The 16,835-nt window shown below is 34.4% G+C and overlaps 1 protein-coding gene across 2 annotated transcripts; it reads right to left on the reverse strand.

The window, feature by feature from the left end:
* Nucleotides 1-4,046: 4,046 nt before the first annotated feature.
* LOC121116091 (uncharacterized) lies at nt 4,047-16,322 on the reverse strand. 2 transcript variants are annotated; one of them, XM_040710308.2, is made up of 12 exons: nt 15,276-16,322; nt 14,223-14,525; nt 11,637-12,689; nt 8,084-8,199; nt 7,917-8,025; nt 7,765-7,852; nt 7,512-7,706; nt 7,285-7,447; nt 6,952-7,209; nt 5,102-5,343; nt 4,760-5,030; nt 4,047-4,705 (listed from the first exon to the last, which is right to left on the reverse strand). In XM_040710308.2, exons 1-12 carry the CDS (start codon nt 15,905-15,907, stop codon nt 4,518-4,520), a joined length of 3,618 nt encoding a protein of 1,205 aa, XP_040566242.1. In that variant the 5' UTR covers nt 15,908-16,322; the 3' UTR covers nt 4,047-4,517. The 2 variants fall into 2 exon arrangements, with proteins under 2 accessions (XP_040566242.1, XP_040566241.1); XM_040710307.2 differs by having other exon boundaries at nt 11,637-12,707; nt 15,276-16,319.
* Nucleotides 16,323-16,835: the final 513 nt, after the last annotated feature.

Raw genomic sequence — 16,835 nt, forward strand, 5'->3', positions numbered from 1 at the left:
ATTGTGTCATTCCTTATTTATTCCGCCCAGTCCAGTCTTAGGACTGCCATTACTAGAACTGACTAAAAAATGATAAAAGTCGAGTGACGTCATCAAGAACCGAACCTTATAAGTACAGGGTGTCTACAATAAATTGGAACTACTTTAAACTTCATCCAGATCCATAATGTGGATATTCGGGGTTAAGTCATACTAATATAAAAGGTTGCGTGAACAATACACTATAACTTCCACCACAATTGTTTTCACAAAAAACAATAGTCATCATGGAACAAACAAGGAGAGACACCATCCTCGAATTGGCTCGCGCGGGACACAAGCCCTCTGCTATCTAAAAAGCTTCTTAACTACCCCAAGACCACGGTGTACCAGGTCTTCCATGCCTGGGAGGTTGAGGGGAAGGTCTGCCGCAAGGCCCACAACATGAGAAGTGACCGAATCCGCACTCCCCGCTTCCTTGAAGGCCTTCGGAAGTCCATCAAGGCTTCGCCGGGGACTTTCTTGTCCAGGTTGACCAAGAACCGTGGAGTGAGCAATCAGCTGGTCTCCAATGCTGTGAATGAGGACCTCGGGTACAGGTCATACTGAATGGCCAAACAACACATCCTCACGACATCCATGAAGGCCACCAGGCTCACCAACTGTAAGCGTCTCCTCAATGACCTGAAGAGCCATGGAGGAAGAATCATCTTCTTCTCCGACGAGAAGAACTGGACTATCGACAGAAGCTACAACGTTCAGAATGACAGGTGGCTTGCCAAGGAGAGAGAAAAGGTCCCTGCGGTCTTCACCACAAAGTTCACGGCCTCCGTGATGACCCTGGATGTCATCTGCAGCACCGGTGAGGTGATGCCTCCTTTCTTCTTCAATCCCAAGGAAAGGGTTAACGCGATAAGGTACTGGGAAGTCATGGAGGAATTCCTCATCCCCTGGATGAAGGATACGGCCGCTGTGAGGGAGTTCATATTCCAACAAGACTCAGCGCCCGCACACTTCTCCATGAGGCCCACTAATCTCTTCAATTCCCACAACATCACTTTCTGGGATTGCAACACCTGGCCCTCCAACTCACCCGACCTCAATCCGTGTGATTACTACTGGTAGGAGAAGTTGGAGAGGGAGGTGTGCAAGGTCAGCCACAATAGCATCGCGGCCCTGAAGGGCTCCATTACGAGGGAGTGGAATGCTGTCGATTTCGCGGAAGTCATCAGCGCCTTTAGGGACAGGATGGAGAAGATGGTGGCTGCTGAGGGAGGACATGTTGAATAAATTTATTGTTTAATATCATGTCTAACTTTTTCATATTAACAAGTACACTCCAAATTCCATTTTTATCAACCAGGTTGAATTTTAAGATAGTTCCAATTTATCGTGGACACTCTGTAGATTTAGAATTTGTAAACAAGCGCTCAAAAATTGCTCACTTTGACCTTTTTTTGGAAATGAAATTTTCATTCAATACTTTAATGACCATTCTAAAAAATTTAGTAAAGTCAAATTATCTAAAGGATTGGATCTTATCTGTGAAAAATCAACATGTTGGCCTAAAAACACTTCATTTTGACCTTTTTTGTGTGAAAATGCCTCATTTTTCTAAACTAGTATGAAATAAATATAGACAATTTTAGGTTCCATTTGGATTAGCCAAGAGGTTTCGATGATTATTTGATAATATTTTTCGAGGGAAAAAAGACATGCCTCCTTCATTGGGGTCTCTTTTCGGACGTAAAATATGTATAGGATGAAATCAGGGTTATGATTACATCATCGGATAATTGAGGGAGCCAGATTCTAACAACAGCCAATTAGAGGAAGGATAAATTAGCCGCAAAGTTTACTGTTGAATAATCCCCACTGAATCTTGTAACAAATGTGAAATACATTTGCGTCCAATTGATCTTTCATTATTGCAATAGGTTGGGCGTACTATCAATGATGGTGATGATGATATGACCTGCCAAATAGACTCCTAAAGATCTCCCCAATTTCAAATTTCCTTCAACTACTAATGTGGACGTCCTTTAATACGTTTATAACTACCAATAATGATCGAAAGCAAAAATTTACAGAAGAAAACATTGATTTGTCGAAATAATATATCAAAATTAATTATGATAACTATAAAAAGTACTAATTACTTAAAAATATTCTTTTAACACTGTATTTTTCTTTGAATACTAATTTCCCAATTTTGATATTTTGTGTGCTCATTTTAGCGAAAAAAACAAAAAATTGCACAAAAAACCTGTCTATTTATAAGTTTTACGGCTAAAAATGGACGGGAATACAGTCTTGAGTGCTATACATATAAGGACTACCACAACACTATTTTCAACTATGGTGTGTACATACACAGTGGCTATGGATTGTGTTGTGTCGATGTCAATTTCTTCGGTCACGTCCATTCTTTAAATACAAATGAATAATATTAATTCATAACCCCTCAACGAGAAATCGAGTTTTCCATAATTTTATACACTAAAAAGTGAAACTAACCAAGGACCGTCACAAAACCAGCTATGGACATGAAAAAAGATGGATATACCTTTACTTTGTATTTCTTTATAAATGACAAGTTAATCATCTAACGCTTTTATTGTGCATTTCAACTAAAATTTAGAAAATTTTATTTTATATATTATAATGTGTGTAGATTTGGGACAAATACAGTGGATGTGGATGAACAAAGTAGTAAGCAGCAAAGGGCAAAAATTCTTCTGATGAAAACTTATGACAAGAAAGATTCTTCATTATTACTTCAATTTTTGGTTGGTTGGTTGGTTGATTGATTGGTTGGTACAAATAATAAAAAGAGGGGGTCATGTGAGGGGTGGGTGTGAGAGGAAATAATACATTTCTTTTGAGCTATGTATGTCAGAACTGTGATTAATGTTAAGGAAGAAGGAGAAAAGGAGGATGGATCCACTGTACATATTAGAGCAAGTAATGAATAATAAATTAATAGAAGAGTCATATACACGCTTATTAATTAATTAATAAATATCTATATATGTATGCGTGTGCATGACAATATAAAATGATTGTTGTATTAAGTATTAGGTAATAATAACCCTATGAGAAGAAGGACTCTTTTTTTCGGTTTCTTTTTTCTTCAAGCTTTCACTTATTTGATCATCATTATAATAATTAACAAGGCCCCTAGCAAGAAAGAATGAATGCTCAAAATCCACATTATTAATTTACACGCGCAATCAATAAGAAGATACAATATAAAATAGCTATTGGAATGGTTTGGTTTGTATAGACGACCACTTTGGAAAGGGATTATTATATGGGAGGATTCGGCGTCCTTTACTTTCCATCATTCAGATGACAATAGGTAATAGGGTAGAAAAATAAATAAATAAGGAAATAGGGAATAGTTTACACGCATTTCGGTTAAAACTCAAGCCAAAAAAAGATAAGCAACGTATGCCTTATACGTAGTCGTCATTGGCTAAACATGATACTAACTGCAAACGAGACTTACTTAAAGAAAGAAAGAAAAGTGATATCACAAATTGCACTGTATACAAAATAATAAATAGAGCCCTTCTTCCAACAGACTGGTTATTATAATATTAATAATTAATTATTCTTATTATACCATACAAAAATGAATTTTTATCAAATTCTCGAAGTCGTGTGCGTTTGATTAAATGTATCTTTAGAAAGCTATTTTTAATATATGTCCTGTTACACTTTTTTTCAATTTTGTGCACATATATGTGAAATATAGAGTCTCTAGGGGGGTTTGCTTGAAGAGTGTAGTAGTATACAGTATACTTGTTATGGATAAGAGAGAGGAATGGGGAAAAGGTCAGGTGTAAAAAATAGCATAAGGACTCTATTAACAAGAAATCATTTCAACTTTTTTAACCACGATGCGAGTTTATAGAGTGTGTTTTTTCCACTAGATAGATTTTTAAATAATAATACAATTATAGTCGTCCAAGCTGTTTGCAGTAGAAGAAGAATAAGTTTTTAGTTTTGTTGGTTTTTTTTTATAAATCTTTTTTCAAAGTTGATGAAGACAATATGAACTATTTTTTTTCTGTGCACTTTCCTTTTTGTTTATTCAGAATGATTTCAATTTAAAAAAAGAAAAAAAAGAAATACCACTTCACTCTTGTTTCCGTTGTCTTCTTCAAAAAAGTTTTATGAGTTTTTTTATTCGTTTTCTTGTTGTAACTTTAGTTTAGTTCATTATAGAAACTAGCTCAAGAATAAGTAGAAACGAAGAAAAAAAAACCAAATCAAAGAAACACATACAATGCTTATTTGTTTTTGTTTTTTGTTTTGTTTTTGTAGGAAAAAGATAGATAGATAAATTATTATAGGACACCAAAGAGTCCAGTTGATCCAAATAAATCTCCTCCAACATTATGTTGTAGTAGTCCATCATCTGATGAAGAAGAATTACTATTGTCTTTTAGAATAGAAGATGATGATGAGCGATGAATTGCAGAGTAGTCCTCAGCTAGGGATATAGAAGAAGAGGAAGGAGGGGTTGATCGTCATACATCACTCAGGAAGGGATGTTTGAGACACTGTTCGGCAGTTGCACGCTCAACTGGATCAAAGTTAAGCATAGGTACAAGCCAATCAGTAAAATCTTTAGCTATTTTCTTATCCCACTCGTATTTTTCGATTAATACTTCATACAAAGACCAGGGTTTTAATTTTACAATATGCCTCAATTCTCCTATAATAAAAACATAAAATTAGAAGGATATTGGATAATAATCTGAGGATTTACCTTTCTTGGTAAAAAAATCTCGAGAATGCTTTCCAGAAAAAGCAATATTTCTAGGAATAGGTCCAACCAGTTCGATAATATGAGCGAGATGATCCTCATCTCTTGAATAATCCTCACCACTATGAGGTTCAAACAAATAGTCACCAGTAACCATTTCAAAAGCCATACAAGCAGTGGACCAAATATCCGCGGGAGTACCATATTCCGCGCCCAATAATACTTCCAAACTACGATATTGACGTGTTTGAATATCTTCCGTGAAATGATGATTCTATTACAATTAAATAATGTATTGAACAATTAAACACTGCTAAAATAATTTACAAAAGTAAAACCACTTACCACCCAACATGCATTGCCCAAATCCGCAATTTTGACTTGTAGATCACGGACAATTTCGAATACCGGATCTTGTTTGTTAGGTGGATATTCACTTGTTTTGGTAACGGATATGGGGGACGTGGGGTTTTTGTCGTTATCATGTCCATTCATCATTGCATCTGGATGTGATTCTAGATTCCATTGAGAACCAACTGCAACTTCAGCCAATTTCATGTCCGCAAACGATTTTCTTTTCTCAATATCTGTTGAATACAAAGAAACAGGAATGAGTCTTAATAATAAGTTATTCCATTATTTATCTACAACATATTCATAAGGTCAACAAACTAAAAACATTACAATTACTAAGTACATAATATATATATTGCAAAAAAGAAAGAAGCTAATTAAGAATTAATACAATTGGCAAGTCATAACAGGTATCGCCACAAACTATTTTTTAACATTCTTAGAAATAAAATTTGAAAAAGAGAGGGCAAATGAGAGAAAGAGAGATAGTCACTCTTCAAATTCTACAAATTTGAGACAAAAAAATTGCAGTCTCACTTTTTTAATATATGTACGCACAATAAGTGTGATTCGTTTTTTTAATTATCTGAAATCGTGGGTAGTAGAGGTGTACTACTATAATTATTGGATACTACAAAAGAAAAGCTCAAAAGAACAAAAAAAGTTATTTGTTCCCATATTATATACATTAGGGTAATTTTTTTTTCTTTTACTTTAAAATAATACCACTCACCTTTATTTGATTAATATGTGTATATAAATAGGTCACGCATAAACAATTTTAAAGGTCATTGATATGAATATATGTATTAATGAAATATTAGGATGATATTGTATGGCGTTGTTTTTTTTAGTTTTTCACTCTCTCAAAGAAATTTATTTTATAAATTGGTAGTTTCAGATAAAAATAGTGCCCTGCGGAAATATCGGGGGAGCGCCAATCCCTTTTTACCCTTGGGTTCCTACAGATATGTAATGAATACACCTAAATCTTTTAAAGATTTATATTGTTACTATGCTCAAGAGTGTATTAGAGAAATGTTTCTCAATATGTGAGTCACTTGTCGCGGATATCTCATTGATCGTAGGTCATAGATAGCTTATCAAATAAATAAAGAGAATATCTGACCCCCCTTCCACCCTTGTGCTGAATATTTCTAGGTGATAAATTAAAATTTGTATGGATCTTATAGTAAAAAAGGAGTCAATTAATTTGGATTATTGAAGGGTCTAAAGATTTCGATTTTTTTAATCTATAAGTTTGTATTAAATTATGTATATACATGTACAAGTTACAACTTGTAGAAGCAAATAATACAAATTACAATTTTTTCTCAGTAAAATGCATTATTTAATAACAACATTGGTCATTCTAATCTCCAACAATACATTAATACTATTATTTCACATTGATCTATTAAAATATAATGGCTATTATATATTTATGAGTAATCTAAGTGTGGGCCTTTGAACTATGTAATGCCCCACAGAATACATACTTATATTTTAGTAATTTGTATGTATTGAAATAGCCAAATATTACACTATTAATATATCAATCATCCATGAAATATTCAATTATTGCATGATCCTCATCTAGAGTACTATAAATCCTTAATTTAAAATTATTCATCTCATTTTTTGATTACAAGTTGTACACACAACAAAGTTTATAAGCTAATAACATAAATTTAAAATCATTTTAGGCTCAAATCACTTTAAAAAGAAGATTTAATTTAAACTCTATATAAAATTTATGCAAAAAATGATCCAGGGATATGAAGTTGTAGAAGAAGTAGCTACCGATTGTACATAATATCAAAACAGTAGCAAATGCATACCTTTAACTTTGGTTTCCTCCTCCTCTTCTCCTGGTGTATTAGCATTGTTTGAACCGTTTTGTCCATTTGTCGTCAAATCATCAGGATTGCCATTCATGACGGAATTCATTTCCTCTTTCTCAACTTCTTCGATATGATTCATAGCCTCCTCCATCAGAGCCTGATTTCGTTTGGCTCTCTTTTTTAGTTTTTTCTTTTTGGACTTTGACATTTTCGCATTCATATCAACTTCTCGCAGTTCCTTAGGAGCAGTACTCACTAAAAATACATCATGGTATAATACAAATTCGGGTTGTACATCATTATACAGAATAATAAATTAATTAGTTTTACCGGCAGAACAAGGTAACTTCATCCCCATTTTGTGAAAGTATGTTGCATCGGCAGCAATTTTTCGAATGTGCGCTTCATCAACACATACCAAAACATTTTCAGGCTTTAAATCCGTATGAATAATCTGACATTTTGTATGAAGGTAATGAAGCCCCTCCAGCACCTAAAAAACACAATGAAATTTGGTATAATTATAAATTATATGTATAATAATTATAATTGCATACCTGCTTCATTATTACTTTGACATTATATAAGGGAATTCCTTGATAATTACTACGGATTATAAATTTCAACAAGTTATGTCCCAAGACTTCGAAAACCATGCACACATGAGTGCCATTTACACCACTTATCTTGAAATCATCCAAGAGTTGGACACACCTTTCCCGAAAAGGATCAATACCATCACTTTCACGGACCTAAAAGGAATACAATGTTAGTATCGATTCATATACTAATTCCAATATTAATACATACACATTTGAGCAGTTTGATTTCATCCAAAGCAGTCTCCGTGTAATGTGTAGCACTTTTTACAACTTTCAAGGCGACAAACTTTTTATCACTAAAAATATAAATAAAAAATATTGAAATAAAATCAATAAAATGTTCCTGATCGATAAATTTACGTCAAGTCCCAACAGAGCCAAACAGTTGAAAAATGACCCCATCCCAATTTTCGTACGACGTGATAGCGATTGTGAAAGAGATCTCCGATCTTAACAGGATGGTACCCACCTAAAAAGTACATAAATATATGTTTTGTTTTTGCATAATTATCATTGAAGAACTGTACCTTTGATGTAGTCCTTTGAATTTTCTTGCTCATCATTGTCAGATCCAAGAATACTTTCTTCCTTTTCGTCCTCGTCTTCTTCTTCATCATCATCAAATGTACCCCGGGTGTGAGGCCTGAAATGAAAAGATTTCATACTGTTAAAACAACACATTTGTAAAAGGATTTCACTCCAAAAATTCATAATATTATTATTGATAAGTGAGCAGTATCAAAGGATAAAATATGAACGATAAAGTTTCTTATCTTTATTAATATACAAAAATCCTTTTTTTTTTTTTTAACTGTCAATTCGTATATTGCCCTCAGGAACTCTCTTAATAATCTTTAAGTGCTTCATTCAAGAAAAATCTTACCATTATGTAATGGAAATCAGCACACAATAAATATGAGGACACGAAAGGACTAGATGTAAATATTCAAGAACTTGGACTTACAGCATATAGGGGCTATGCACAAAATATGTACGTAGGTAGAAAATTACGAACACATAAAGTACTTACTATACCAAATGTTAGCATATGGGCGAGGGACGGCCAAGAAATGCCAAAAACTTGACTACACACATTGTCCATAGCCCTTGTATACTGCGAGTCCTTGAATTTTCACATCTAGCCCAGTTCGAATCCTCGAATATATTTCGTCCTCATTTCAACTCCATAATTATAATATACATAGGATCAAGAATAGTAAGACTTTTCTTGAATAAAGTATCTAGAATAAACTACATAGCTTTCGAGTCCAAGTCAATTCGCAAGTATTTGATACTACGATCATGTCGAGTCGCAAGTCTCCATCTCTGCTACATACTATTTGCACAACAAAAGGTTCAAAAATGAATTATAGGCTTGTACCTAATGGGTTCATAGTAATGTTCTAAGAACCATGAGCAATTTGATATATTATCACAGTCATTACAATTAGTATCATCCAATATGAAAGAATCTAGACTTGAGTCATCCGAAAAAATCAATTCTTCATCATCATCTGAAGAATTCTGAGAACTTCCATTACATAAGCTATCATCATCCAGGGATGGCCAACTTAGAGATGAACAAGTGGAGAGTGCAGGAGAATGTTCACGACTTTGTCGTTGAAGGGCCGTTGTTTCCAGTTCACCGTCTCCTCCTTCCACCACTTTCTTAGAAGATGGAGGCGGAAGAATGAATGGCTCACTATTATTAATAGTCTCTGCGTCATTTTCGTAAATATATTGACTAATCCATTTTCGAAAGGCAAATATAAAAAAGAAGAAGGAAAACATCTCGAAGTAGATTGTGATGAAATGAACAAAAAATCCATTCCAAGTATCAATTCCCAAGTTTTGATTTTGATTATAGTAAGAATGAGCCTCAGTCTTTAAGGAGAGTGAAGAAGGACTTGTTGATGGTAAATAGGATGAGAATATATGATTTTTACGATCCTCATCGTAGGTATAGAGACGAAGGGGAAATAAATTCAGAAAAATACCATGGAGACTCATTTGAACGAAAATTTATGTACCATCCTTTATTTACAAGACGGCATGTTTAACTGATATATGCATATCATAAGTAGTAAATTATTATTAAAGAAGTAGATGAGCGATGATGCGGCGTAGTGTCCATCTGTCCATCCATCTCAACTAAGAGATAGCAATAAATATCCCAAAAGATTAATTATATATTTTACTCCTTCAATTATTGGCGATTTATATTTTCAATTGAGATATTAAGGATTGGCGCTACTATCTGTCCATGCTGAAAAGGGAGTTGGTGGTATGTGAGCCGTGAGGGAACAAGAAGGATGGATGCACCAGCACCTCTCTCCAGAATGAATAATAATTATAGAATATCTTTATGACGCAATGAAATTGTTTTACACAATTATTCCCAATTACATTGTAGAGAGGCGAAACTCATCATCAATGAATCATTTATCCATTGTTACATAAGCTTATGTTTTCTTCCAACAGATAAGAAATAAAACATGCAGAATCACACACTTTCAACAACAACAAACTCTTTCATTCTTTTAAAAGGATGATCATTGTAACTTTACTATAGTGGGGCACATCACAAAGTATGCAGGAGTAATATGAACAGCACTGTGTTTAGAGCGCATTAGCTTCAATTTTTACACTATTTTGATAGCACTTCACCACAAAGGATATAATATCATAGTCGTAATAAGGAGTTGAGTATATTTAATAGTACAATTTACAAACACTAGTTCTCTAAGTAGAGAGTGACAATAATGTATCATTTCGCATACGTTTAATAAAAAAAGGATAAATAATCAAATCATGGGGCCGGCCTGCTAGCTAAATATAAAACAGCGTTTCCCCAAAGTATTCGTCGTATGATCATTTTGCATACAAAGTAATAATACTACGTAGGCTTTCTTCCCTTTTACCCTAAAGGGTACCTTCTTCTCTGGGCCCTTGAGAGGGAGATAAAGAGAAAATCCCCTTATAAAGCTATGCAAATCTGTTGAAAAATTAATAGCAATAATTAAGAAAGTTAAGGGATAGACGTATGAACGTATTTACCTCAACGTGGAATGGGAATTTTGAGTTCATGCCAATTATTTCTTATGTTAATTTTTTTTTTTGTATTTTAAGGGTCGATAATTCATATTAGACACACATTAAGTATGTTGAAGAAAGGAGTCTTTTGATTGACGACTAATTAGTTAAGTATGCATATACCTTCATGATAACTAATTAATAGGTACACCCTGTATAACTACCTAAGGGTACTACTAAATCTAGGTATTAATTCATAAATAGAAGGCAGAGAAAAATTAGTTATGTTCGTTACAACTTTCCCTTAATTTAATGCATAGTTTTTATGCAGTAGTACAAAAAAAAAAGTAAAATGCCTGATAAGATCAAATAATAATAATATGCAGTCCTTGTTTTGCTTTTGATTGTGTATGTGTATAGAACAAACACTCTCTGATAATACTTTTCATGTAAATGAAATATGTAAGCACTAGGGTTGTTACGATATATGTTTGTACTAAGTTTGTATTGGTTTTGTGTTACAGTTTCGACTAACAAAATGTCGTTATATATACACTTGCATACAGGGAGGGGCTTCCGTACATGATATTTTAGGGTGGCAGAGAGTTACCTTAATTGTATCCCGTAACCTTTCAAACGGGGGAAAAGTAATGCTATTAGAACAAAATTAGACAACAAGAAAATCGTAGAGCAAACCATAGATTACTTAACATCTGGAAAGACTCGTTAATAGAGCCCAGCAAATAAATAATTATCCCATTAAACAACAATTGTTAAAGAAAATAATTCATTTTTAGAGTTTAATTGGTTTCTGTGCAAAGCTCGTAAGTCAAAGCAATGAATTCCAAAAAAAAAAAAAAAAAAAAAAAAAAAGACTATAAAACAACACTTGAAGCGGCTCGCATGTAAATGCAATTTTTTACTCAGAATCTGGCTCGTATCTCATAATATATATAACTTTTGTAAGATGCGAGCTTACACCATAAGCGGGCCATCATTTGTACCAGTATATCAAACAAGACTACTTTTATAAAATAGATCACATACCCAAAGGATGTTGTAGTCATTGTTGTTTCCGTTGTTGAGAGAGGTTGTGGTGGAGGAGTATGCGGTGTAAAAATAGAGGAAGAAGATGACAAAATTGGAGTATATGCGAGTGATGATTTGTAAGACGGTAAGCGATAATCATCAAATTTAAGTGAGTCATGGATCCATTTTTGCTTACGTTCATCAGAATTGATGGTCAAATAAGTCTCAAAGTCTTCATTAAGGTAAGAGGAGCCTTGTTCTCCTATTTCTTTGAGAAGAGAGTGTTCTATGATTGGGTATGTGGTGGCTAGACTTTGTTCCCCACTACTGAGTGAGGCTTTGGAAGGGGACCATGAGGGTGGAAAGGAATGGCTTTTCATATCACGAAGTTTGGGAGTTTCAAACGCCATAGAAGAAGAGGAAGTGGATGGCGAAGAGGAGGAAGGGGCCTTGGAAATCAGGGAAGAAGATGAAGAGGATGAAGAAATGATATGTCGTGGTGCATTTTCAGATAGAGTAGCAGTAGCAATATTAGAAGTATAAATAGTAGTAATATCATAACTTTTTACATTATCACAGAATTCAGCAGCAACAGCAGTGGTGGCGGCAGCGGCAGTAGAAGCAGTAAGAGGAGGATCACTCTTAGAAGGAAAAGACTCAAAGTGTACAGTTCTTGAAGAGGCATTCGTATTATTTCCAAGGGAGCTGAGAGGTGGTGTTAATGACGTTGACAAAGAAGGAGCTTCTGCTGGTTGATGTACAACAGAACTTGGTGGTAGATTGTAATATCCGCATGATGAGGATTTCCCCATAGAGGACGACTCATTATTAATATTATTATTCCTACTAATTAAAACGTCTTCGTTTTCTCCTTCTTCATCATCAGGTAGGCTACTCCGTCGGCTCTTGAAAAATGTATCATCCTCTTCAAGATACCAACTTCTTATGGGTGCTCCAAAAGAGCGACGCCAGTTTGAATGGGAAGAAGAGGATACGCCACCACCACCACCACTCCTATATAAAATACTAGGAGACTCCGTACCAGACACTCCCGCAGGAGAACATATATTTCTAATTCCAGAAGAGCCTCTTTTTAATGAAACAAAATGATGGATCAAAAGGATTAAATTAATAATAATAAATGTTGTGTACAGGTTGGGATGTCTGTACAAGTGTAACTTATATAAACAGATTTTGCATTTTATTCTTCTTAAAATGCATTATTTATGCAGTTGAAAAACACCAATGAATTTATTTCCAACAATTACTGTTGGATCGGTCTAAAAAAATTATCAGTTCGGCTCTAATAAAAAGTACCAGTCCTAGGACAGGTCCTTATGGGTCTTTTATACTAACTACAACAGCTAAACTGAGTTTGTGCTGTTCAGCATAACCTCTTTCAAGGAGACAAGATACCTAGAGTTTAAAGTAGGATCAATGTGGCTGGATTGTAAGTATTATTATACGATCCAGCTAGCATTGACTATTTCCTTTGCCTTTATATTCTCCAATCCTAACTAGAAGGCAAGAAAATAGATTGAACGACCGACTAATCGGTCCTTAGGACTGTTGTATGGTGAAAAAGACCAGACTAAAAGGAAACAGGAGATTGATTAAATTATCAGTCGGTGCAAGGTAATCTTGTCTAGAGAAGATTTTGCAGCATACATATTCGCCGCCTTTTTATATTATCGGTTCAAATTTAACTGTTGTATCTCTATCAGATTAACTATAAAGCTAGCTAGGAGAAAGAAAAAAAAGAATGAAAAAATATCAATAATCATTTATCAACTATTGATTAATGAAAATTATTGTCAGGCCTGTTTTTCTTTAATTTTGAGTTGTATACATTCCGTCGATCCATCATTTTTTGGCATTTCAAATATTATCCCAAAATGAAAGAGTTGCTTAAAATACCACATTATGTCGATATAAAGTTACATCAACGACAAATATTATAGCTTTATATTTGTACAAAGTTCATATGAGTTGACAAAGTGGAATTTATCATCAAAAATTATGCTTTTCACTACAACAAGTTCCGTGATTGAAACTTGTGTCATCCAAATTTATTAATTATTTCATCATAATTTTCCTTTTTTCTTCGAAATTCGAACCGATAATATAAAAAGGCGGTGAATATGTCAAGCGGCAAAATTTCGTCGAGGCAAAATTACCAGTTATAAATTAGTCATGAGCCCAATCCAACATTACTAACTATTAATTGATGCAACTAGTGTTGGAATTCGGTCTGAGATGGTTATAAGTCGAACTGATTCGGTCCAACATTGGTTTGGGCCGGCCTTGTGGTAAAATTAGGCCAACAAGTAAAATGGGTATATGTTGAGGATTTCATTTTGAATGACTAAATATTACTTAGTAATTACGAGTAATATACTAATTATAGGCATTTGAACTTATACCCGTTACAACTTGTACAACATTGCAACTTGTACGCGATATGAATATGAAAAAGAGAAATGTATAGCTTTAGAATCATTTAATAAACACACAAGTATAGTTAAGTAGTAGTGCACTTCTACCCATGTGTGTCATGATTAAAGAAAGTCAAAGCCAACATTAAGTTTCATATTATAAAAAGACCTAAAATTAATGGAGTCACTCGTAGTACTTCGGGAGTAGACACCAGAGTCAATAGATGATTCGTGGGAATGCATTGATTGCCAAGCAAAAGTTCTATCACTAGAGAGATAGGGAGAGCTTCTAGCTCCACTATAAGTCACAGATCTAGACGAAGAATATGAAGGAGTTTCAGGGAGCATCCTTCGACTTGCTCTATATCCTGGAGGTGAAGAGGGACTCAAAGGAGATGCTTCATTCGGGCTTTCAGATGAATCTTCATTCGAATGAAAAGATATCGAGGATCTCAATACAGGGGGAGAGCCCCTGGCATTCAAAAAATATAACATTATGTATAAACTTTTTTTAGTTTCCTCCCTTCAATATTATGATATCATTACTTAAAATTTGCATGACTCTGATTCGCGAAAAAGCAATAACAAAGTGGAGAGAGAGAGAAAGAGAAAAAAAAAAGACCTCACTTTTTTAAGGGATTCATAATGCAAGTAAAAAAAACTGATTAGAAAGCACATACATGTCTGTATGTACTATAAGAACATTTGAACCGGGTCAAACATTCATTTTTTCTCCTACCCCCCTCAGGAAATGTATATTAGACTGCTCCGTTTTCAGATTAATTTACCCCACCCCCTACAAAAATACCTTTTCTGCTGACCACAATCAAAAATAAAAAGTTATAGGTGTTAAGCCATTATTGGCGTGGTAGAACCATTTTTTGATTGGATTTTTGAGTTTTAGAACTTTGTTTATTAATAAAAATTATTATGCACAATGTTCTTAATGTGCACAATAATAATTTGCGGTTAATTGCCCTGTTTTATCGTATTTAACATGGCAAAATGTAACTTAATTTGAAGTAAAAAAAAAAACGAAAGATATTATCTTTGAAAGAAATATGAAACCCCGAATCGCTGTGTACACAAAATCCCATTTTTTAAATTAAATTTGTTTGATCCACACGCTACAAATTCCCTGGGAGGCCTCAAACTTCGCAAAAAATCAGTTTTTTAGGGGCATATTAACCCGACATCTGATATAAGTATATTTATTGAATGCCTATGAATTGGAGATGATTTGCTAGAGGATGAAGAGTGAGGGAGATTGCTGGGCGAGAGAGTACGATGATGTACAGCACTTATACTACTATTTGTATTTGAGGTTGAAAAGGCACTGAATTCGGATGACGTTTCGACGGATCGACGGGGACTAAAGAGAGGTGTTTTTTTGAAGGATGGGCTCGATGGAGGTTGTTGTTGCGGTGGTGGTAGGTGTGGAGAACACAGAGAAGTAGCAGATGGGTTGGAGAGAAAAATAGTATTAGACGAACGTGGATTGGAAGACGAAAAAGAAGAAGAGTGGTGGTGAGTCGAAGTAGTAATGTGATGACGTTCCTCGGCTATAGACATGATACGCGCTGTTGGTGGTGGAGAAGGTGATGATAATAGCAGACCGGCAATACCAGAATCGAAACTCTTGCTACTTTTCTTACATGAATTTATTGAGGGAAGGCGTCTCCGAGTAGGTGTGCTCCCACCAATAGATCTACGAACTGAGTCAGGTGAGTCCACGGGGTGGTATGAAGAATAGTTCTCTTCGCCATCTTCCAATAGCGTCGGAAAAGACGTTGTGGGAGTAGACGACGTAGTGTGTGGAGAGCTCAGATGAAGTCCTCTGTTATAACCATCCATTCATCATCTATCCATCAGTCACATACGGCAGTAATATTAATCAATTCCTTCATATTTTAATGTCAGTTTGTTTTTAAGAAGCGATAGTGCATCCAATCTTCTTCTTAAATAAATAAGAGCTTCAAGGAATTCTATAGTTTGACTAAATTCATCACATCACCCTGTTTTTGAATCAAGATAAGAAAGGGAATTAAGTCATCTCTCTCCTTATTTCCTTATTTCTGTATGAATTGTATGTTTCTCAAGGCTAAAACTATATAATAATGCTAATTCCTAAGTAAGTAAATTTCAAATTGGATTACAGAAGAAGGACTTCATGATTTGATTGTCTCTGTGGACCACAACCAACTGAATATCAAAGAGGAAGAGAGAGAGAGAGAAAGTGATCAAGAGCTCTATAATCATTATACACATTGGAAGGAGGAGCAGAAGGAGGGAACTTTATCAATTTCAAACACACTATAAAGTAGGCAGATTTGGCATAATACATATATATATATATATATATTATAAAAGCAAAAACTTTCCATTTACAGAGTGAAAGCAAGACAAAAAAAGAAAAGAAGGATCTCTTCTTTTTCTAAAAAACCTTGAAAGAAGAAGAAAAGAAAAATTAGAGTGCGCCCTCAATTCTCCCTTTGTAATATATTGTTGTTATTTGGTTTCTAAGGCCTGGGACAAATATATATGTATAAGTATATAAGATATAAAAATATTCGTCTCTGCCTGTACAACAGATGAGTAAAAAACAAGCAAAAACAGCTCTAGTGAGTGAAAGAAGAGCTGCTAATTCCGGCTAACAGACTATTACTTTACAATGTATTTAAAAACCTCTTGTTCTATTAAAAAATAGTGTTGAACCCGGTCCAAGATCGGTCTAATAGGTAGTAATTTTTTCTAAATCAATTTGGAGCGATATTTGGTGTTC

Source organism: Lepeophtheirus salmonis, chromosome 4 (genome assembly GCF_016086655.4).
Source record: "Lepeophtheirus salmonis chromosome 4, UVic_Lsal_1.4, whole genome shotgun sequence".
NCBI classification, from domain to species: Eukaryota; Metazoa; Arthropoda; class Copepoda; order Siphonostomatoida; family Caligidae; genus Lepeophtheirus; species Lepeophtheirus salmonis.